The sequence below is a fragment of the Neoarius graeffei genome, chromosome 19, assembly GCF_027579695.1.
Source record: "Neoarius graeffei isolate fNeoGra1 chromosome 19, fNeoGra1.pri, whole genome shotgun sequence".
In the NCBI taxonomy this organism is placed as follows: domain Eukaryota; kingdom Metazoa; phylum Chordata; class Actinopteri; order Siluriformes; family Ariidae; genus Neoarius; species Neoarius graeffei.
Genome location: NC_083587.1, coordinates 19,368,142 through 19,391,491, shown reverse-complemented (window position 1 = coordinate 19,391,491; position 23,350 = coordinate 19,368,142). Strand labels below are relative to the sequence as shown.

At 40.3% G+C, this 23,350-nt stretch overlaps 1 protein-coding gene across 1 annotated transcript; it reads left to right on the top strand.

Annotated features, from left to right (window-relative positions):
- The first annotated feature begins 20,846 nt into the window (after nucleotides 1-20,846).
- On the top strand, nucleotides 20,847-22,535 carry zgc:112408 (uncharacterized protein LOC550260 homolog). The gene is given in 7 exon segments (XM_060900568.1): nucleotides 20,847-20,916; nucleotides 21,004-21,110; nucleotides 21,293-21,362; nucleotides 21,434-21,534; nucleotides 21,626-21,829; nucleotides 22,052-22,186; nucleotides 22,335-22,535. Coding segments are annotated over 7 exon segments (888 nt in total).
- Nucleotides 22,536-23,350: the final 815 nt, after the last annotated feature.

Here is a 23,350-nt window from a genome sequence, read left to right as displayed (position 1 = left end):
CCCAGTCACTTACAATGTCCTCTGGGAGACCATAGTAACAGAATACCTGCTGGAATAACAGTTCTGCTGTTCGGGATGCTGTGGGAATGCCAGGTAACGGAAGGAGTCTGAGAGCTTTGGAGAAACAGTCGATCATTACCATGATGGTGGTGTTGCCTAGTGGGGGGGGGGGGGGGGGTCAGTGATGAAATCGATGGCAATGTGGGGCCAGGGTCTCTGAGGAACAGGGAGGGGACAAAGTTTGCCAGTGGGAGGTGTTCTGGGAACCTTGGGCACAGACGGAGCATGAGGTGATGAACTGGTTAATTTCTGTGAGCATGTTCTCCCACCAGTACTTATTCTTGATCATCTGATGGGTGCATTGGCTGCCAGGGTATCCAGTGGCTGGTGAAGCATGGGCCCACGTAATTAGCTTGCCTCTAAGATGCTTGGGCACATATAGTAGACCAGGCAAAAGATCGTCAGGAAGTGTTTGGGGTTGAGAGTCTCTGATTTCTTGATCTAAATCCCAAATAATGGACTGAAGGAAGCACTGAGACAGAAGTATGGGATGAGTAATGGGCTCTTGGTGAGTGGGTGCAAAAATTCGTGATAGGGCGTCAGCCTTGGTATTCTTGGAGCCAGGACTGAACGGGATGGTGAAATTAAATCTTGTGACAAAAAGAGCCCACCTGGCTTGGCGAGGATTTAGCCACTTGACTTTCCTGAGATATTTGAGGTTCCTGTTGTCAGTGAGAATAACAAATGGGTGAGTGGCTCCCTCAAGCCAGTGTCACCATTCTTCGAGGGCCAGTTTTATGGCAAGTAGTTCCTGGTTTCCCACATCATAATTTCTTTCAGCAGAAGAGAGGTTCTTAGAAAAGAATGCTACTGGATGGAGTTTCTGTTTTTCCTCAAAACGTTGTGATAGCACAGCCCCTACTCCCTTGTCAGATGCATCGACCTCCAGAGTGAAAGGTTTGGACGGATCTGGATGCTGCAAGATGGGAGCTGAGGTGAAGGCTTGCTTGATATGACCAAAAGCTTCTTCCATCATGGGGTTCCATTGAAGGTACTTGGGTCCCTTCTTGAGTAGTGAAGTTAGTGGATGGCGATGGAGCTGAAACCCCGAATAAAACGGTGATAGAAGTTGGCAAAACCTAGGAAATGTTGAAGCTCCTTAACTGATGTGGGTGTGGGCCAAGACATGACCGCAGAGACCTTAGATTGGTCCATACTGACACCTTCGGAGCTAATGCCCAGGAAAGAGATGCAATGCTGATGGAACTCACATTTCTCTGCTTTGACATAGAGGTGATTCTGGAGCAGGCATTTGAGGACCATTCTAACATGCTCAATGTGACTGACAAGCTGCTGGTGTAGAAAATTAATCAGCACCTTCTAACCAGTCTGGTTTGAGAATTTAACAGTGTTGTGGTCTAAAACTGTGATCTAAAATTCATTTTCCCCAATAAGAGCTGTTAATTAATGCTGAGTTTAATCAGTGCAGTAAATTAAAAGCTTTGTAGAGAAAATGTTCACACACAAACACAGAGAGATGAAATTAGTTTGCCTTAATCATTAATTTATTCAGAAATGCCAAACAGATTTTTCTAGCTAATCCTTCAATAAATCCTTTTACTCTCATTCCTAAACAGCCCTTTATCCAGCACGACACATTCCACAAAACCTGTTCTTTTAACTGAATGATGAACTGAATTACGTTTGATTTTATAATAAAGCTCAGTAAGATTAATTTAAAATACAGTCAAGGGTAAAAGTCTGTATCGACCATTTGTTATTTGAATAAAAAAATAAAGGAAATAGCACAATTTTGCAAAAAATTCAATAACCAAAGCTGAATTTTTCAAACGTTATAGCAAATGAAAGGTGGGTTTATCCTGAAACAGGACCACAATCCGAATCATCAGGCAAAATCTATATTAAATCTGCACTGCTAGTGCTGTACATTAGTCACATTTATCAGTCAGTTAAACCACAAATAATATTGTGAGTCATCCTGACAGTGACAATACAGCAGCAGCATAATTACAACAAAAGAGAAATGTTTTAAATTTTCACACAAGGCTGTTTACCACCACATACAGTGTGAACGCCATTTATGCTCAGACAGAAAGACGCATGCTGCGACCTGCGATTGGTCAGATGGCGACTGATCGCAGGCGGACGCAAGCGTTTTGTGTCAAATCCTTTGTTGTGGTCAGATGTACTGCAAGTCGTAGAGTTTTTAAGTGGAATTTGTGCCGATCACAGGGTGTTGCAGAGTGAATCGTGCAAGTTTTGCATGATCAGATGCATGATTGGCTGCTTCTACCTGTGTCTACCTGCGAGTGTTAAAGAGTGGAGGCAGAAGTCTCTTGCAAAAAGTCTGCAATTCGATAAGATTTGACACAATGTAGCTCTGCATCTCATTATTTCCATTATTTATCCTACCTACTACAACCCTGATTCCAAAAAAGTTGGGACAAAGTACAAATTGTAAATAAAAATGGAATGCAATGATGTGGAAGTTTCAAAATTCCATATTTTATTCAGAATAGAACATAGATGACATATCAAATGTTTACACTGAGAAAATGTATCATTTAAAGAGAAAAATTAGGTGATTTTAAATTTCATGACAACAACACATCTCAAAAAAGTTGGGACAAGGCCATGTTTACCATGTGAGACATCCCCTTTTCTCTTTACAACAGTCTGTAAACGTCTGGGGACTGAGGAGACAAGTTGCTCAAGTTTAGGGATAGGAATGTTAACCCATTCTTGTCTAATGTAGGATTCTAGTTGCTCAACTGTCTTAGGTCTTTTTTGTCATATCTTCCATTTTATGATGCACCAAATGTTTTCTATGGGTGAAAGATCTGGACTGCAGGCTGGCCAGTTCAGTACCCGGACCCTTCTTCTACGCAGCCATGATGCTGTAATTGATGCAGTATGTGGTTTGGCATTGTCATGTTGAAAAATGCAAGGTCTTCCCTGAAAGAGACGTCGTCTGGATGGGAGCATATGTTGCTCTAGAACCTGGATATACCTTTCAGCATTGATGGTGTCTTTCCAGATGTGTAAGCTGCCCATGCCACACGCACTAATGCAACCCCATACCATCAGAGATGCAGGCTTCTGAACTGAGCGCCGATAACAACTTGGGTCGTCCTTCTCCTCTTTAGTCCGAATGACATGGCATCCCTGATTTCCATAAAGAACTTCAAATTTTGATTCGTCTGACCACAGAACAGTTTTCCACTTTGTCACAGTCCATTTTAAATGAGCCTTGGCCCAGAGGAGACATCTACGTTTTTGGATCATGTTTAGATACGGCTTCTTCTTTGAACTATTGAGTTTTAGCTGGCAACGGCAGATGGCACGGTGAATTGTGTTCACAGATAATGTTCTCTGGAAATATTCCTGAGCCCATTTTGTGATTTCCAGTACAGAAGCATGCCTGTATGTGATGCAGTGCCGTCTAAGGGCCCGAAGATCACGGGCACCCAGCAAGGGCGTAAAAATGGTGTTGATATTGGTGGGGACATAATTTGGCCAAGCACCCCAGTGCGCCATGGTTGTCGCACGAAATGTGGCCTACACTGTACAAATGATTGGTTGTCCATTCCTTTGTGTTATTTTGATTTTTAGCACCAGGTACACTTAGAATTAGGCTAACATCTGCATGTATACGGGCAATACATTATCACACAGAGAAAGTGGACATTGAAGTTGCTGTGAATTTCGCTGTAGTGGATGACCTACCCAAAATACAACAACACAATCAATCAAAATTATGTGCTGCTGCTTCATTTTCACACAACTTTTACTATTTTCACACATTTGAAACATCATGTGCTTCCTTTTGAGTTACTGCAATTTCAGAATCTGGAAGTAATGTAGGTATGGGCGGTAGAAGTGTGAAGAGTTTTGGTAGTTGTAGTGCATTTTGCAAAAATGTTTATTCATTAAGTTGAAAGGGTTAAGTGACAATTGTTTCACATTTTTACATTTTCACATTTTATTGCAGAGGTTACATACATACACATATACACATGCATATATACATATGCATATACATGCAAACAATGAGCAAGAAAAAAGTAAATATAAGTAAACATTTAGCATTACCTACAAGCATTTATTAGTGTGTGTGTGTGTGTGTGTGTGTGTGTGTGTGTGTGTGTGTGTGTGTGTGTGTGTGAGAGAGAGAGAGAGAGAGAGACAGAGAGAGATTGCAAACAGAAACTCCTTGCTGTTACAGTAAATATAAGTAAACATTGAGCATTACCTACAAGCATTTATTAGTGTGTGTGTGTGTGTGTGTGTGTGTGTGTGTGTGTGTGTGTGTGTGTGTGTGTGAGAGAGAGAGAGAGAGAGAGAGAGAGAGAGAGAGACGGTGTATACAACTGCTAGATGTTAAGGTGTTTTAAGGTGTTTTTGCCTTCTGAGGCAGAAGCTAAACAATTGGAGTCGAGCGCTTGGCAGAAGAAAACGTCACTGTCTGAAGAGGTTCTCTAACAAGGCTATTTTGTTTTGAATAGCTTACCGTTGACTGGGTAAAATAATGTCTTATGTCCTCCTTACATTTTCTTTTATTGCCCGACATCACTGCCTGTGTGCTGTTTTGCTGTAGCAGCGAGCTGGATGCTGATTTTACCGCTTGCTACTGCTTACAGCCAATGACAACAAAAAACCATAGCAACGTCAAGGCAACGGGAGGTGGGCCAATCAAAGCTTCATAAAGCTTTTTTACCTGTCCCCACCAATAGTCAGCCGTCTTTGAGAGGTCTGTTCACAACTGAAAATCAGCTGGAAGCGATACCGCTTTTGGTGTTTTTATTCAGCGTTTCCCGCATTGTGGCTTCTCCATTCAAAAATGGTATGGACATTTTAAACTCAGCTGAATATTGGTATGGACGCGTCCATACCGTCCATACGCATTTTTACACCCATGGCACCCAGTATGGTTTTCCGGCCTTGACCCTTACGCACAGAGATTCTTCCAGATTCTCTGAATCTTTTGATGATATTATGCACTGTAGATGATGATATGTTCAAACTCTTTGCAATTTTACACTGTCGAACTCCTTTCTGATATTGCTCCACTATTTGTCGGCGCAGAATTAGGGGGATTGGTGATCCTCTTCCCATCTTTACTTCTGAGAGCCGCTGCCACTCCAAGATGCTCTTTTTATACCCAGTCATGTTAATGACCTATTGCCAATTGACCTAATGAGTTGCAGTTTGGTCCTCCAGCTGTTCCTTTTTTGTAGCTTTAACTTTTCCAGCCTCTTATTGCCCCTCCCTGTCCCAACTTTTTTGAGATGTGTTGCTGTCATGAAATTTCAAATGAGCCAATATTTGGCATGAAATTTCAAAATGTCTCACTTTTGACATTTGATACAGTGCTGCTTGAAAGTTTGTGAACCCTTTAGAATTTTCTATATTTCTGCATAAATATGGCCTAAAACATCAACAGATTTTCACACAAGTCCTAAAAGTAGATAAAGAGAACCCAGTTAAACAAATGAGACAAAAATATTATACTTGCTCATTTATTTATTGAAGAAAATGATCCAATAATCCATATCTGTGAGTGGCAAAAGTATGTGAATCTCTAGGATTAGCAGTTCATTTGAAGGTGAAATTAGAGTCAGGTGTTTTCAGTCAATGGGATGACAATCAGGTGTGAGTGGGAACCCTGCTTTATTTAAAGAACAGGGATCTATCAAAGTCTGATCTTCACAACACGTTTGTGGAAGTGTATCATGGCACGAACAAAGGAGATTTCTGAGGGTCTCAGGAAAAGCGTTGTTGATGCTCATCAGGCTGGAAAAGGTTACAAAACCATCTCTAAAGAGTTTGGACTCCACCAATCCACATTCAGACAGATTGTGTACAAATGGAGGAAATTCAAGACCACTGTTACCCTCCCCAGGAGTGGTCAACCAACAAAGATCACTCCAAGAGCAAAGCGTGTAATGGTCGGCGAGGTCACAAAGGACCCCAGGGTAACGTCTAAGCAACTGAAGGCCTCTCTCACACTGGCTAATGTTAATGTTCATGAGTCCACCATCAGGAGAACACTGAACAACAATGGTGTGCATGGCAGGGTTGCAAGGAGAAAGCCACTGCTCTCCAAAAAGAATGTTGCTGCTCATCTGCAGTTTGCTAAAGATCACGTGGACAAGCCAGAAGGCTATTGGAAAAATGTTTTGTGGCTGGATGAGACCAAAATAGAACTTTTTGGTTTAAATGAGAAGCATTATGTTTGGAGAAAGGAAAACACTGCATTCCAGCATAAGAACCTTATCCCATCTGTGAAACATGGTCGTGGTAGTATCATGGTTTGGGCCTGTTTTTCTGCATCTGGGCCAGGACAGCTAGCCATCATTGATGGAACAATGAATTCTGTTTTATACCAGAGAATTCTACAGGAAAACATCAGGACATCTGTCCATGAACTGAATCTCAAAAAAAGGTGGGTCATGCAGCAAGACAACGACCCTAACCACACAAGTCGTTCTACCAAAGAATGGTTAAAGAAGAATAAAGTGAATATTTTGGAATGGCCAAGTCAAAGTCCTGACCTTAATCCAATCGAAATGTTGTGGAAGGACCTGAAGCGAGCACTTAATTTGAGGAAACCCACCAACATCCCAGAGTTGAAGCGGTTCTGTATGGAGGAATGGGCTAAAATTCCTCCAAGCTGGTGTGCAGGACTGATCAACAGTTACCAGAAATGTTTAGCTGCAGTTATTGCTGCACAAGGGGGTCACAACAGATACTGAAAGCAAAGATTCACATACTTTTGCCACTCACAGATATGTAATATTGGATCATTTTCCTTAATAAATAAATGACCAAGTATAATATTTTTGTCTCATTTGTTTCACTGGGTTCTCTTTATCTACTTTTAGGACTTGTGTGAAAATCTGATGATGTTTTAGGTCATATTTATGAGAAATATGGAAAATTCTAAAGGGTTCACAAACTTTCAAGCACCACTGTATGTATATATATATATATATATATATATATATATATATATATACACACACACACGCCAACCAGCCATAACATTAAAAACACTGATAGGTGAAGTGAATAACATTGACTATCTCATTACAGTGTTACAATGGCACCTTTCAAGGGGTGGGATATATTAAGCAGCAAGAGAACAGTCAGTTCTTGAAGTTGATGTGTTGGAAGCAGGAAAAATGGGCAAGCGTAAGGATCTGAGTGACTTTGACAAGGGCCAGATTGTGATGGTGAGATGACTGGGTCTGAGCATCTCCAAAATGGCATATCTTATGGGGTGTTCCCAGGTAGTACCTGCTAAAAGTGGTCCAAGGAAGGACAACTGGTGAACCGGTGTGTAATATTTCACTTATTGTGTTCCATCTCCCTGAATTACATTACCATGTATATGCTATGGAAGAGAAAGTGAAAGAATGTCTTCCCTCAAAATAAATACTGTTACTGGTGTTACAGTAGGTGCAGTTTGCTGTTAGGCGTGGTTTGGAATCTGCTCATGCGTTTTCACTGATTGTTATTGTATGAAATAAACACTGATTTTTTCAAACACAATTTTTACGTCACGACATTGAATAGTTCAGTGCCACCAGCTAGGAAGGTGTCCAAGCAGATGACTTCTAACCTTCCTGTAGCATGTGGATAGTTTAAGATGGACTGATCCCATTTGCTTCATCTTTGATGCTGGATCCTAGAAAAGTCTGAGTTAGCTTACGAGACAATGGAACAATGTGCTGTCATAGGAAAATATCTGTCAGTAAAAAAAAGCCTGTTTTATTCCTCCTACACAACAGGAATTTACCAAAAAAAGGTTTCTTTTTTAAAGAACAATGCCGTGTATTTTTTTAATCCATTTATAGTTACATTTATACTTATGTGAAGCATTGGAAAACAAGCCTCTGTGTTTTTATAGCTGTTATTATAGAAACTTTATTAAACAAGCGCATTAATGTAAACCTGTGAGGCTAGAACTACTGTCAGAATTGGAGTTACAAGAAATTAATCAACACTTTCTGACCAGTCAGCACTGTGATGGTTGGAGCTCAGTTTTCTTCATTAGAGCCTCCTGCTGAATGTGAATGGAGAGTTTTTGAGATGTCAGTGTTCTGCTGGTCATGGAGTAACTTTATCTTTACTGTCTGTAACGGTGTTCCGGTGCCGGTGGCAGATCTGGGGCAAAGTCTCAAATAGCTTCAGGTTTCCACAGGAAAGAATCGTCTTTGTAATACCCAGTGAAGTTTTTTTCCCCCCCTGAAACCTGAGGACGAGGTTTTGTCATGTGTCCTTTATAACCCTTTCAGAGTCTGAATCCATTATAATAAACATCACACGATTTACAGAACTTTCTTGATGAAAGTGTATTTATTTAGAGTGGTTTATTTAGAGTGACTAATCATCCTTTCTTGCAGCTGAATAGCTTAATTGCGAAGGATGTAGTTCAACATGGCCAAGTCGAAGGCATACGATCGTATAAAACATATAAATGAAAAGAAAATTTGTTGATTGACTGACAGTGAATACAAAGAATACAAATACAAAATCAAAAGTTCTAGCCATGTTGCAATGATTATAAAATAGATAGATAGATAGATAGATAGATAGATAGATAGATAGATAGATAGATAGATAGATAGATAGATAGATAGATAGATAGATAGATAGATAGATAGATAGATAGATCACGTCTTATTCTTGTGTGTCTTATTTGCCAAGGTTTAAAATGTAAGATTTTTTTGTATCACTAAAAGAGGAAAAATAATCTAAAGGACTTAAAACACCAGACCATATTCTGTACACATTCTACCAGTAGCTGGAAATAATTTTCGCTATAAATTAAAACTTTCAATAAAACTTCACTTATGTCAATACCAGTTTTATTATACATATAAGTCAGGATTTCAGGATTCATAAGACTGAAAGCAATGTCAGTGTTGTTGTGTTAAATTACATTGTTAAAATATTTATGATAAGTTTTAATCCAAATTCCAAGAATAAAAATTTAAAAAAATTGTATAGACGTTAACATATTTCACAAACTGAAAAGTAACAAGTTTTGACTTTTTTCTTTCTTTTTTGACTTATTAAGTTTCACTTAATGTTAGCATGATTAAAGTATCACTGTAATACAAAGCCTGATATGCTGCAAGTGTTTGAATGCATAATCAGCTTCACAGCTATTGTTACACCCATATTTATTACAGAACATGCGACTATACACAGAAAAGTCACAATTACATGGAAAGTTTTAAAAAAACTGATTAAAAACAACAAAGGTTTTTTTCACAAGTTGTGTGTTTAGAATGTGCTTAGATTTTGTGTTGTGTTTTTATGAAGTAGTATTTAATGGGATAATAATGGGATAAAAGAAAATGCCAAAAAAAAAAATTGGGAACAGCAGTCGTTTACATAATGACAGTGAGAGTGTTAGCTAAAGATAACATTGGCCTGTTCATGTGGATCTGATCCCCATTTACAGGATGCTTAAGATAATATTTAACACTGTTTGCAATCTGAAGTATGAATTTAACAAAAAAAAAAATCAAAATTGAACAAATTTATTATTGGTTCTTGTTAATTACAGGGTGTCCAAAAAGTCAGGAACCAATGGGAGTTCAGTTATACAGAAATTATTTTGTATTTATTATTCATTTCCATTTACTTTTCAGGTGAAAATGGCATTAATATTGATTAAAAGTGTATAGATACTGCTTCTCTCTTTGCTTTTACATTACATTAAGTAGACACTCTTATCCAGATCAAGGTACAACATACCCAGGGGAGCCTGGGGGTCAGGTGTCTTGCTCAAGGGCACTTCAGCCATTCCTGCTGTTTCAGGGAATCAAATCGGCTACTTTTAGGTGCCAAAACTGTGTCTCTAACTTTTAGGCCATGTCTTCCTGACCTATTGGTGTATGGGTCTGAATTTGTAATCGATGAGCCATCATAAGTGTAAGCTGATGATAAGTGTAAACTCACACAGTGTCAGTGTGAAAGAGAAGCCAAAGAACATTCATTTTCCCCAACTGAAAACAAACTCCAAGCTAAAACAGGCCCACGAAGATTCAATATGTTGTCCGGGGTCTGTGGTTTGACCCCTAAACATGCAACATTAGGGTGGGCCATACTCATGTGAAAACTTGAATCTAAAGGAAATCCTAACATGAAGGATGTCTAAATTACGTATTTTTTTAATGAGGAATTCAAATATGAATTTATTTTTTGAATTGGATAACTCTAACCTACATCAATTTTGTATTTAAATAACTAATTCTACCCTTTCGAAACCCTTTGTAAGATATAAGATGATGTTAGGGAAATTAATGGACAAATCCAATTCAAATTTCCATATTTATTAACAGGTTAATGCATGAACATTGTCAGGTTGCACAAGTCCTGCTTTGATTCATTTTTGGACATCAGTCTCCTGCTGGTCTCTTGAGCCCTGATCCCTCCATCCCTCTTTTCCTATGAGAAGTATTTGGCAGAAGCCTCAGTCACCATTTTCACAACCCTCTCAGTGCTCTGTGTGTGGCAAGGCCGGTTGGGCACCTTCATGGGGGTGTTGATGAAGTTCTTCACCTCTGAAGTGCTTAGGGAGCAGGTGAGAGGTGGCTTTGATACACCCTCTGACCAGCTGATCAAATCACCAATGGTGGAAGCATCACAGTTGATGTCCGATGTCCTTCTGGTCCTGACAGAGAAGTCCCCCAACTGAGTGTCTGGGTCCCCATCTCCCCTGATAGCCAGGATTCTCTCCACCCCCTGAATCCTCTCCTTCTGATCCTCAGAGCACAACAGTGTCTGGATGAGGGCTTCACTGTGGGCATACCAAGCAGATCTTTTCACAGTTGGCATCACAATGTCCAGCACCTCCTTCCTCTGGGACTTGAGGCAGTCCAGCTGAAACAGGATGTGCCTAGGCCCTTCGATCCAGGAGTGATTGACCTTCACTTTGAACCAACATGGAAAGTACACTCCAATGATAAATTCCACAATGAATCACAGTTTCTTCAGGTTCTTTCCTTTAAGTCCGTGCTTTGACACCCAGAGCCTGAGAAGTCTGTTCGCTGTGGTGAGCCAACGGCTGTGGTTCACTGGTCCTATCTCCAACAGAGCAATTCTTGCAGGAAGCACTCCATCCCTGACTGCACAGACAATTTTATACCCATAGTGTTGATCAGTTGAGAGATCTTGAATGGCCTTGTCAGACAGCTTGATCAGTGGTGGGCCAACAGAGATCCAGGGGAAGTTTGGATTGATATCCAATTCTGTAACAGAATCAAGGAGTTTTCCTATTGCCCCAGATAATTTGTTGTCTGACAGAGTAGGGCCATCAAGGGCAACAATGAGATGGCATAGGGGAAGTTCACCAGTGTGCAGGTTGCACACCAACCAGACCAGCTTTCTCCCAATGTGCAGCTCCAGCTTGCGCATGACTCCAGCTTTCACACCGGTGTTGACATTTGTTGAGTCTCCTCCAATGGCCCACAAGGTCTTAACAAAACCCCACTCTTTCAGCCAGGCAAACAGGACCTTAGCAATCTTCTCTGCATGTGACTCCTCTTTACTTGCTTTCTCTGGGGTGAAGTGGAACAGATAGTTGCTGCCTGGCTCACTAACGACACTATAGTGTTCTTCCTTGATCTTTGCAGGAAAAGACTGGACACTGCCCTCAGCCTCCATTATCACATTGGTCAGGTCAATCCGCCCATCAAAGAGGATACAGGAGATCCCACCCTCCTCCCTGCACTTTTCCCCAAACTCTTCTCCCAGCTCTCTCATCAACTTCTCCTGTGCTCTCTTGACCTTGTTCTTATCAATCACTTTACTTGTGTCGTCTTCTGTGATGATTCCCACATCAATCAGGGCTGCAGTTGCTATGGCTGCAGTTGGCCTCAGCCCTATGCCATATCTTACACTAGCAAGGGCTATGTTTGGAATCTCATCATAGTTTTGCTGTGCCTTCACTGAAGCTGCAGGCTCAGGGTCAGTTTCAGGGACAAACTCATCTTCAGCACCACTTCTCTCCACTTCCAGATCCTCATCATCATCTGCCAAAAATCTCTCAATGTCCTTCTTGACTGCCTTCTCTGCTGCTGCAGAATTTTCCTCCTTGCTCCTTCTCCTTTCCTCTCCCTTCTTTTCCATCCCCTGTCTTTCCAATTTCTTCACCTGTCTCCTGTGCTCCGGCAAATCAGGGCCCCCCCATTTGGTGGGGACCTTTACTTCCAACCTCCTTTTTCTGGCCCTTGATGTAGGGAAGCTCCTTAACAGGAATCTTTTTCTCTCTGCTGCAGGAACAGTTAATGTGGGCTTGGTTCACACAGTCCTCACAGCCTTCTTCCTCACAATTGGTTATCTGACACTTGCAAGTCAAAATATCAAATAACTTGTCTAACTTGAGCATGAACCTCTCTTTTGCATCAAGTTTGCCCTTCCCAAGAGAAAACTTCACTGCCTGATTCCAGACATCCTTGAGCTTGGACATGATGGTCACCTTTTCATTGATAACAGGTGGCTTGAAAAGAGCATTAGCTTTTCTCCACTGACAAATCAGAGCAGGGTAGATGTCACCCACCAGCTGATCCACTGGGTAGTTCCTCCGGTCATCTTCACTTTGTTCCCTCAAGTAGATGCCATACCTCAGGATATCCCTCACAGTTGGCAGTTCAGACACCAAGAGCTCCCGCCCGTTGCCAACAAGAATACTCAAATGAGAGCTTGATTTCGTCCTTGTTTTAACATGATCCATTTTACTACTGCACAACAGTATGCAATTCTCACTCAGTCCCTCAGTCAGCAATTTGAATGAGTGAGAATGCAAACATCAAATTATTTAAGTGTTTCCCTAGCTCTGTTCCTTTTTTTTTTTTTTGAGTTAACAAAAACTCACACACTTACTGGAACATCACTTCTAGTATAACTGTATAACTGTCAGGTGGCTCTTATGAGGTAGAAGACTTTTTCCCTCCAGAATTTCCTCTAATCATATAAAATTTAATGTTTCACTTGATAAACCTCCTCAAAATAGTAATTTTCTTACTATTTCTGAGCTAGATGGTATCACAAATATAATTCCAATCATTCCAGAAGAATAGCAAAATAACCCAAAATTTAAAATTAATCAACTGCAAATTGATGTAGGTTAGGGTTATCAGAATTAAAAATTAAATTCAGATTTGTCTTCTACACACCAAAATACATGATTTGACAACACCCCTCTTAATTGATTTAAAACATTTTTTGAGTATGGCCCGCCCTAATGCAACATGCCAACAGATGGATTGCCTTTGATAAGTTGCTCTGAGGTGACACCATGTGTGTGTGTGTGTGTGTGTGTGGTGCCCTCCAAATGACTGGTTTCCCATTCAGGGTGTACTTCCACCTCAGCATTCCTGGAATAGGCTCCGGATCCACTACCACCCTGACCAGGTTAATGCGCTTACTGAAGATGAATGAATAAATAAAGAGTTTAATAATGAGAAGTTCTCCTATCCATTACTAATGCACATTTACTTCAGCATCTACAAATATAAAACATCTCCCATGAAACCAAACCAAATAAGTAATGCCAGCATCTACATGTTAGAATTAATTATATGCCTTAAAGTGTGCAGCAACTGGTATGAGAGCTTGGCATGCTTTCTCTTTGGCATGACTCCATAACCCACCACACTCTGGTGTTGATGCAAAACACAAGTGTAGGCCCTGAAACAACTAGAATACAGAACCCACAACAAGACAATATCTAAAACAATGAGTCAGAAAGGAATACTGAGTGCTGGTGTTGCTGTGAACTACATTTAAGAGATGAGGTAGAAAAAAAAACCCACATCAGAACATTCTTTGCACCACACCCCAAGCTCATCGTTCCCCAGCCTGTCAACACACCTTTGCCTGGAGTCTTCTATCAGACAGAGTACACTGGAACTGCCAACCCTTGGACACACCTCTCCTCAGTGCCATCCATACATGTTTCACATGGTTAGATTCTGGTGCAGGGTGTGGCTACATGTGATCGCTGTGTTCATGTGATAACGAGAACTGATCTCAACTGCAAAACATAAGCCTGATCAAACTGTCAATCACTCATCTTTGTTTAGCACAACAGATATCGCATGTGAATCTCGCTGTGTAGAAACGATCTGCATCCACTATTATACTGCATTTTTACCCAAAGTCTTATTTTTCAAAATATTGCCTTATATTTGTCACATGATCTTGGCCACAACTGCTTCATCAAGAAGTTTCACCTTTCACCTGGGAACACTTTGCACAAGGTGAGAATATACTCTGGATAAGATTCCAGGTCATCATAAGGCACCTTACACGTCCACATTTACACCTAGGGATAGTTTAGTGTAATCAGTCCACTTCCTGGAACATTTTCTGGACATAGGAAGAAACCAGGAACCCATAAGGAACCCCAGACAAACACAGGGAGAACATATGAAACACCAAACACACAGAAACCCAAACTACCAGGAACCAGCATGTCACCAAAGACCAAGAAATGTCTGGAACTGGACTGGTGTCATGAATACTAACTAAAAAAAAACATTGTGGAGATCTCACATCACTCCAAAATCTTCATTCAATCAGTTTGAGATCTGGTGGGTGTGAAGGCTATAGCATAACATTTTCATTCTTTTTATCATCATCAGTGAACTCTTGTGCCCTGTGGGTGGGGTGGAATCATCCTGCACACCTATCAGATTAGAAATGTGTCATCATACAAAGAAAAATAATAACTGAGGGAGTGTGCAAGAGTCATCTTGTTTTGATATACAGACAAGGTAAAAAATAAAAATAGAATGAGACAGCAGTAAGTAAAGTGATGAATAAGCAATAATAGTGAAAAAGGTAAACGGTTGTAATAAAGCTGTGGCAGGCGGCACGGTGGTGTAGTGGTTAGCGCTGTCGCCTCACAGCAAGAAGGTCCGGGTTCGAGCCCTGTGGCCGGCGAGGGCCTTTCTGTGCGGAGTTTGCATGTTCTCCCCGTGTCCGCGTGGGTTTCCTCTGGGTGCTCTGGTTTCCCCCACAGTCCAAAGACATGCAGGTTAGGTTAACTGGTGACTCTAAATTGAGCGTAGGTGTGAATGTGAGTGTGAATGGTTGTCTGTGTCTATGTGTCAGCCCTGTGATGACCTGGCGACTTGTCCAGGGTGTACCCCGCCTTTCACCCGTAGTCAGCTGGGATAGGCTCCAGCTTGCCTGCGACCCTGTAGAACAGGATAAAGCGGCTAGAGATAATGAGATGAGCTTTCAAGCTGTGGCAAAAATGCGTGTCCATGAGGTACCACGGTTGAGAAAAAAATAACATCTCAAAAAAGTTATCACAATCATCAATTACTATCTATCGTCAGCCTTGTGTAGTTCAATCAGAAGGTCTTGATAAAGGGTTTATTTTAAAGATTTTTTTTTCTCACAGTAAAAGCATGGTTACTAACACAGATGGATTATCGAGTCATACTGCCCCCTAGTGTACAGTCCCAACGACATACAGTGGTGCTTGAAAGTTTGTGAACCCTTTAGAATTTTCTATATTTCTGCATAAATATGACCTAAAACATCATCAGATTTTCACACAAGTCCTAAAAGTAGATAAAGAGAACCCAGTTAAACAAATGAGACAAAAAATATTATACTTGGTCATTTCTGTATTGAGTAAAAATGATCCAATATTACATATGTGTGAGTGGCAAAAGTATGTGAACCTTTGCTTTCAGTATCTGGTGTAACCCCCTTGTGCAGCAATGACTGCAACTAAACATTTCTGGTAACTGTTGATCAGTCCTGCACACCTGCTTGGAGGAATTTTAGCCTGTTCCTCCATACAAAACAGCTTCATCTCTGGGATGTTGTGGGTTTCTTCACATGAACTGCTCGCTTTGGGTCCTTCCACAGCATTTCCATTGGGTTAAGGTCAGGACTTTGACTTGGCCATTCCAAATCATTAACTTTATTCTTCTTTAACCATTCTTTGGTAGAACGACTTGTGTGCTTAGGGTCATTGTCTTGCTGCATGACCCACCTTCTCTTGAAATTCAGTTCATGGACAGATGTCCTGACATTTTCCTTTAGAATTCACTGGTATAATTCAAAATTCATTGTTTCATCAATGATGGCAAGCTGTCCTGGCCCAGATGCAGCAAAACAGGCCCAAACCATGATACTACCACCACCATGTTTCACAGATGGGATAAGGTTCTTATGCTGGAATGCAGTGTTTTCCTTTCTCCAAACATAATGTTTCTCATATAAAGCAAAAAGTTCTATTTTGGTCTCATCCAGCCACAAAACATTTTTCCAATAGCCTTCTGGCTTGTCCATGTGATGTTTAGCAAACTGCAGATGAGCAGCAATGTTCTTTTTGGAGAGCAGTGGCTTTCTCCTTGCAACCCTGCCATGCACACCATTGTTGTTCAGTGTTCTCCTGATGGTGGACTCATAAAAATGAACATTAGCCAATGTGAGAGAGGCCTTCAGTTGCTTAGAAGTTACCCTGGGGTGCTTTGTGACCTAGCTGACTATTACACGCCTTGCTCTTGGAGTGATCTTTGTTGGTCCACCACTCCTGGGGAGGGTAACAATGGTCTTGAATTTCCTCCATTTGTACACAATCTGTATGACTGTGGTTTGGTGGAGTCCATACTCTTTAGAGATGGTTTTGTAACCTTTTCCAGCCTGAGGAGCATCAACAACACTTTTTCTGAGGTCCTCAGAAATCTCCTTTGTTCGTGCCATGATACACTTCCACAAACATGTGTTGTGAAGATCAGACTTTGATAGATTCCTGTTCTTTAAATAAAACAGGGTGCCCACTCACACCTGATTGTCATCCCATTGATTGAAAACACCTGACTCTAATTTGACCTTCAAATTAACTGCTAATCCTAGAGGTTCACATACTTTTTCCACTCACAGATATGTAATATTGGATCATTTTCCTCAATAAATAAATGACCGAGTATAATATTTTTGTCTCATTTGTTTAATTGGGTTCTCTTTATCTACTTTTAGGACTTGTGTGAAAATCTGATGATGTTTTCAGTCATATTTATGCAGAAATAGAGAAAATTCTAAAGGGTTCACTAACTTTCAAGCACCACTGTAGGAACCCAGATGAAGAGGTCTCACAGCAAAGGGGATAGTGAAACTTAGAGCATGGACTAAATAGTTTGCATTTTCAGTTTGGTGAAGGATTAGGATGAGTTATAGATCAGAAGAGTGTCAGAAGACAAAGTAGCAAAAGGACTGGTACGTGTTATGTAAGGGAACATGACAAGTAGTTCTGTTCTAGGAAAATAATCAGTGGGGTGGTGTTATTCAGCCCAACATGAACCCAGCAATTTTATCCACATGCCATATGTTTTATCCATTTATTGTTACATTTAATTTTGTGCAACATCCACAAAACCTCCTCCATTCTGAAGACTCTCCCATGACAGAGGACTGTTACAAATCACTGACACTGGAGACTCAAAAAGAAATGTCCCCTTAGAGACAAGTTCACCATGTCAACAAGTTTTTCTAAACCTGTGTATTATTAGTCTTAGCTGATGTGGAGCAAATGATAACATGAAATGACAACATATTAGAACGAATATAAACCTGAGAATCCAACAGCACTGTGGTATAAATAACTCTAGAACGAGAGATTTCTTCTTTCGATGATCTTCAGGAAATGATGCGACTTCCTGTCAGACATGTGGGTTTTGGGATGCTCCAAATATTTCATGGGGGTGAATGTATTCAAGAGTTGAGTGTTGCGGGATATTAAAGTGAGACGGCCTTTCGATTTCATAAAATTAGTGAAATTTAGTTCCCTCTGAAATTTGGTCATTGTGATATGTTTATTTCTGCAATATCTAAACATCTCATCTCATCTCATTATCTCTAGCCGCTTTATCCTGTTCTACAGGGTCGCAGGCAAGCTGGAGCCTATCCCAGCTGACTACAGGCAAAAGGCGGGGTACACCCTGGACAAGTCGCCAGATCATCACAGGGCTGACACAGACAACCATTCACACCTACGGTCAATTTAGAGTCACCAGTTAACCTAACCTGCATGTCTTTGGACTGTGGGGGAAACCGGAACACCCGGAGGAAACCCATGCGGACACGGGGAGAACATGCAAACTCTGCACAGAAAGGCCCTCGTCAGCCATGGGGCTCGAACCCAGACCTTCTTGCTGTGAGGCAACAGTGCTAACCACTACACCAACGTGCCACCCATATATATCAGGCCATTCTGTGGCTGGGAAGTTATTTAATTTGAGGGGATTCCCGAGCAAATAATGTGCATGAAATCGCTTGCTTCACACAGTCAAGCAGACAGAGGAAGTCCTTGTGTGCATGTGCAGATTTACCTTCTTCTTCTTTTTCTTTTCCTTCTTCTTTTGGGTTTTACGGCAACTGGAATCCACAGTGTCGCATTACTGCCATCTACAGGTTTACCTTTGAGTGTGCACTGACAGTTCCATCATTCTGTTGCTAAACAAACAGCTGATCACACCGAGGTGCTCGCTGACCGCCGATATTTATTAGTTTAGTCTTGCGTTTCCTTTCCTTCGCAACATAACATTTTTTCTTCTCACTTTCCGTTACTGTAGTCGGTCTTTCATGTTTCATTTACACACTCACGTCCTCCATTTTTCTCTCCTGTTTCAAATTTGTATCCCACAATGCCTTATACGAACGGGAAAGCCCACCACATAATGTATGATGTAGTATCTTGAATTGGGTCATGGTGAAGCAGGAAAAAATATCAGAGAATTTAAGGCCACGTGGCTCTAAATTCATTAATTGTTCTATTTAAAAAAAAACTAATAAAATTGGAAGTCTGTGAATTGAATTCAGTAGCTTTCAGTCCACTAAACAAAAATAATTGGGTGTCAGGGAAACTTCTTTGTATGAGCTACACTTGAAAAATCTGAAAGGCAGTCAACCTTTAAATGGAAAATGTAAATTTTTCTCATGTGTAATAGATTAGTTTTGGAAACAGATGTTTCAAGCATGATGGGTGAATACAATAATGCAAAAATGCAAAGATTGTGCTATTTTATTTAAAGCTAATGTGCAGTTATGTGATTTTTCTTTAAAGCACACGAGTGTTTATAGCGGTGCTCCATACTTAAGAGAACATGGAAATGCTTTGACTTGATTTTTGATGGCTTTCGCAACCATATGATGTCTGTACATACGAATGAACGGCATATGTGTACCACCACAGGGAACCCAATCATAAGTGCAAGGCAGCATATCTCATAAACACTTGACCACCACAAAATGAAATTTGTATCTTTATTGATAGATGGGATTTTATCCAGCAGTTATTTTTAATTTGCTTTTTTTTTAAATAATGTTGGATTATTTACAAACACATTATACTGAAATTATTCATGATGGTTTCATATAAAACCAGTTAAAACAGTTTTATTAGTCCACTATCATGTTGGACAGTTGACAGTTTCTGTCATGTAAGGGCAATAGATGGACGTAAGTGCAGGAAGAGATTTTATTGAAAACACACAGCAAACAGGATATCAGAGGGAATATAATACTCACAGTCCAAAAACACAAACAGGGTCAAAACCAGAAAAGTGACACAAAATACAAGACTTTTGCAAATTCTGTGTGTTACTCAGAGTCCTTATATATTTGCACTTTGATTGAGCTCTAATCAGGAACAGGTGCATGGTAATTAGTCCTAATGGCATTGTGTGCACGTGGATGTGACAGATGTAACCAGACAATTGTCTGACATAAAAAGTTTGATATTGTATGGTAACTATAAGTACTGATGTAAATAGAAAGCGCTGGTTCACTGCTGTCCACCAGGCACCCAGCAGAGTCACACCATAATAAATGTGGTGTTGTTGTTTCTAGCGCATGACATTCGGTGTCAAAGAAAATATGTATCATAACTGTGATGCGTATCTCACTATTGTATCACCGTTACAAGATAATGCAGTGATTTATTGAGGTGAAATACACAATGCTACACAATTCGATGGTTCATTCATGGTGCTAAAATATTATTATTCTATTCAGGGTGCCCTGGTAAATACTTTGCTCATAAACTCATAAGGAGCTCCGCTTTTAGACAGTGACTCATATATATATAAAATTTTGTTCATGTGTGCAAATAGAAATTGTGTTTTGTTTTTTAAATAACACTCATGCAAGTTGACATGGAGAATTTTTTCACATGTGAAAATGAGAAAATCTGATTTTTGACACAAAACGTTAAGTAAAACAAACAATTTAATGTAAATTATGAAGGTAAACTCGACACGGTGTGACTGAAAATCTGTTCTAGGTTAGACCTAGGGCTAATTAGAAAACTTGTTCCAGACTAATGATCATCTCATCTCATTATTACCAAAAGCTTGTTATTCTGTCGGACTCAGGTGCAGGTGTTATTTTTTCCAAACACTTCTCTTTAACACACTTAGGTGACAGTGTGATCATGTGGCAATGACGCACATCACCATTTTGGGGTCATTTATTTCTACTGACCTTTACTTAAATATTGTACGCTCTCTATATTGTTCATCGAATGACTTCATTACCAAACACAGACATAAAGATGTTTAATGGTGTATATACCGTATATAGTGTGGCATTAAGGGTATATTTAAAGAGTGGTGTGATTTAAATAAACACACACCTCAATGATTTGGTGAGATTGTTGCTTAGCATCTGGATCCCTTGTCGACTTGGGTGAATAGGGCGGAAAAAAGGGTGGAAGTGGGAAAGGAGGGCTGAATTGAACACAGTTTATTAAGCAAAGTGTGATTTCACTGGCTTTAGTGTACAATATGACTGAAAGAACTCGCAGCAAAGTGGATCTCAATGTCTTTGGTGATGTGAATGAAGAATTTCAGACAGGTAGGGCTTTAAAAAAAGGTTTTTCTTTTATTTATTTTTATGATTGAAGGATTTTTACTTACAAATTAATTATAATTCCTTCACCAGATGTGGGTCGGTCGAAGAGCTCAGGTTTCTGTGGGCTTCTCCTCACAGCTCTGTCTTTTCTTCTCATTTTCATGACCTTCCCGATTTCTGTATGGTGCTGCTTAAAAGTAAGAAAGGACCCAGCATTTTTTCTTTCTTTCCTAATTTATAGAGTTATTTTGATTTTATTATTATTTAGATCTTTGCTGTTTCAGTTTTTAATGAGTATGAAATAAAATAACATTTGTGTATCTCAATGCTCATGTTTTAAATTTATTCCTTACAATTGTTTATTCTGTTCGATTAAAAGATCGTCAAGGAATATGAGAGAGCAGTTATTTTCCGTTTAGGGCGACTCCTCGGTGGAGCGAAGGGACCCGGTGAGCTAAAATCATATCATACGTCAGTTCTCAAACATTTGTGAACTTTTAACAAATCATTTTTTTTAAAGGTATATTCTGGATCCTTCCGTGTGTGGACAGTTTTCGCAAGGTTGATCTAAGGACGGTGTCTTTCAACATTCCTCCTCAGGAGTTGAGTATCTTTTAGTTAGTTGGAAAAGTCACTAAAATTAAGTTCAAAGTCATGACACTGATATAATAATGTTCTGATTTTCCGTTTCTGTTTCTGCTCTTTGCTGCAGGTTCTGACCAAAGACTCAGTAACCATCATGGTAGACGGCGTAGTGTATTACAGAGTCTTTAATCCGACAATGTCGATTACTAAAGTGGAGGATGCTAATGTGGCGACGCAGATGTTGGCACAAACCACTCTGAGGAACATGTTGGGCACCAAGAGCTTGGCGGACATTTTGCGAGACCGTGAGGAGATGGCGGAACATATGGAGGTTGGAGATCCCAAAGATTCTGACGAATATTCTTAAATTAAATATTAGCATTCAAGAAGGGATTCGATTTGAGTGCTTGGTTTGGTCAGTATTAGCAACGACGAGATGGTGTGATGAAGCAATGTTACTGTTAGCACCCTGAAGTTGATTATTTTCCTGCAACAACACTTCATTTTTTTTATCCATTTATAGTTACCATCTGTCAGTGCTTTTGTTTGACAGGAAGTGCTCTATTCTGCATCTAAGAACTGGGGGATTAAACTTGAACGGGTGGAACTGAAGGACGTCAAACTGCCCCAGACTTTACAGAGAGCCATGGCTGCTGAGGCTGAGGCCACCAGAGAGGCTTGCGCCAAGGTCAGGGTTCATGCAGCTCTCTGATTGGCTATTCAATATTAGGAAATATATTTAGAACCTACAATCAGCACCAAAATTAATGGCACCCTTTTGCTGTGTATTGAATGAACAAGCATGGTGTAAACTACTTCCTATTCATCTGGTCCAGGTGATAGCTGCTGAGGGAGAGATGAAGGCCTCGTGTGCACTGAAGGAGGCGGCGGACATCATGTCCGAGTCTCCGGCTGCTCTCCAGCTGCGCTACCTGCAGACGCTGGCTGAGATCGCCACAGAGAGGAACTCCACCGTGGTCTTCCCCATTCCCATGGACCTCATTACCAGCTTCATGAGGATGCGAGCAAACACCTAAAAACCTTAATTCCATAAAGTTCTGGATTGCTGTTTGATTCTTTATACTAAAGCACATTATTCAGAAATTGCACTAATAGGAAATGTGTGTCGTTAATAGAATAAATGTTGGAAGTCTGGACTAAGCTCCTGGATAATTGAGAGGTTTGAATTCTTAAAATAGAACATTTTAATGTTTTTTTTTTGTTTTGTTTTCTTTTGTTTATCTAACAGACTACACTACATTATCACTAAACTAAAAAAAAAACCTGACATACTCTGGGTTTATTGATATATATACAGTCAGCAGCCACTTTAATAGGAACCTATTGTTGATTCTAAGATCCCTGCTCTTGGCTGCAGGAGTGGAGCCCAATGTGTTCTTCTGCTATTGCATGCTGAGATGCTTTTCTGCTCACCACGGTTGTAAAGAGTGATTAAATGAGTTACTATATCCTTCCTGGCAACTTGAACCAATCTGTCCATTTTCCTCTGACCTCTCTTATCAAGACATTTGTTTCCACCCACAGAACTGTCGCTCACTCACTCAATGTTTTTTGTTTTCCGCACCATTCTGTATAAACTCTAGAGATTGTTGTGTGTGAAAACCCCAGGAAGGAGATCAGCGGTTTCTGAAATACTCAAACCGGTCCATCTGGCTCAAACCAACACCCATGCCACAGTGAAAGAAAGTCACACTTTGAGATCACAATTTTCCCCGTTCTGATGTTTGAAGTGAACATGAACTGAAGTTCTTGATTTGTATCGGCATGATTTGATGCATTGTGCTGCTGTCAAGGGATCGGCTGATTAGAGAACTGCATCAAACAGCAGGTG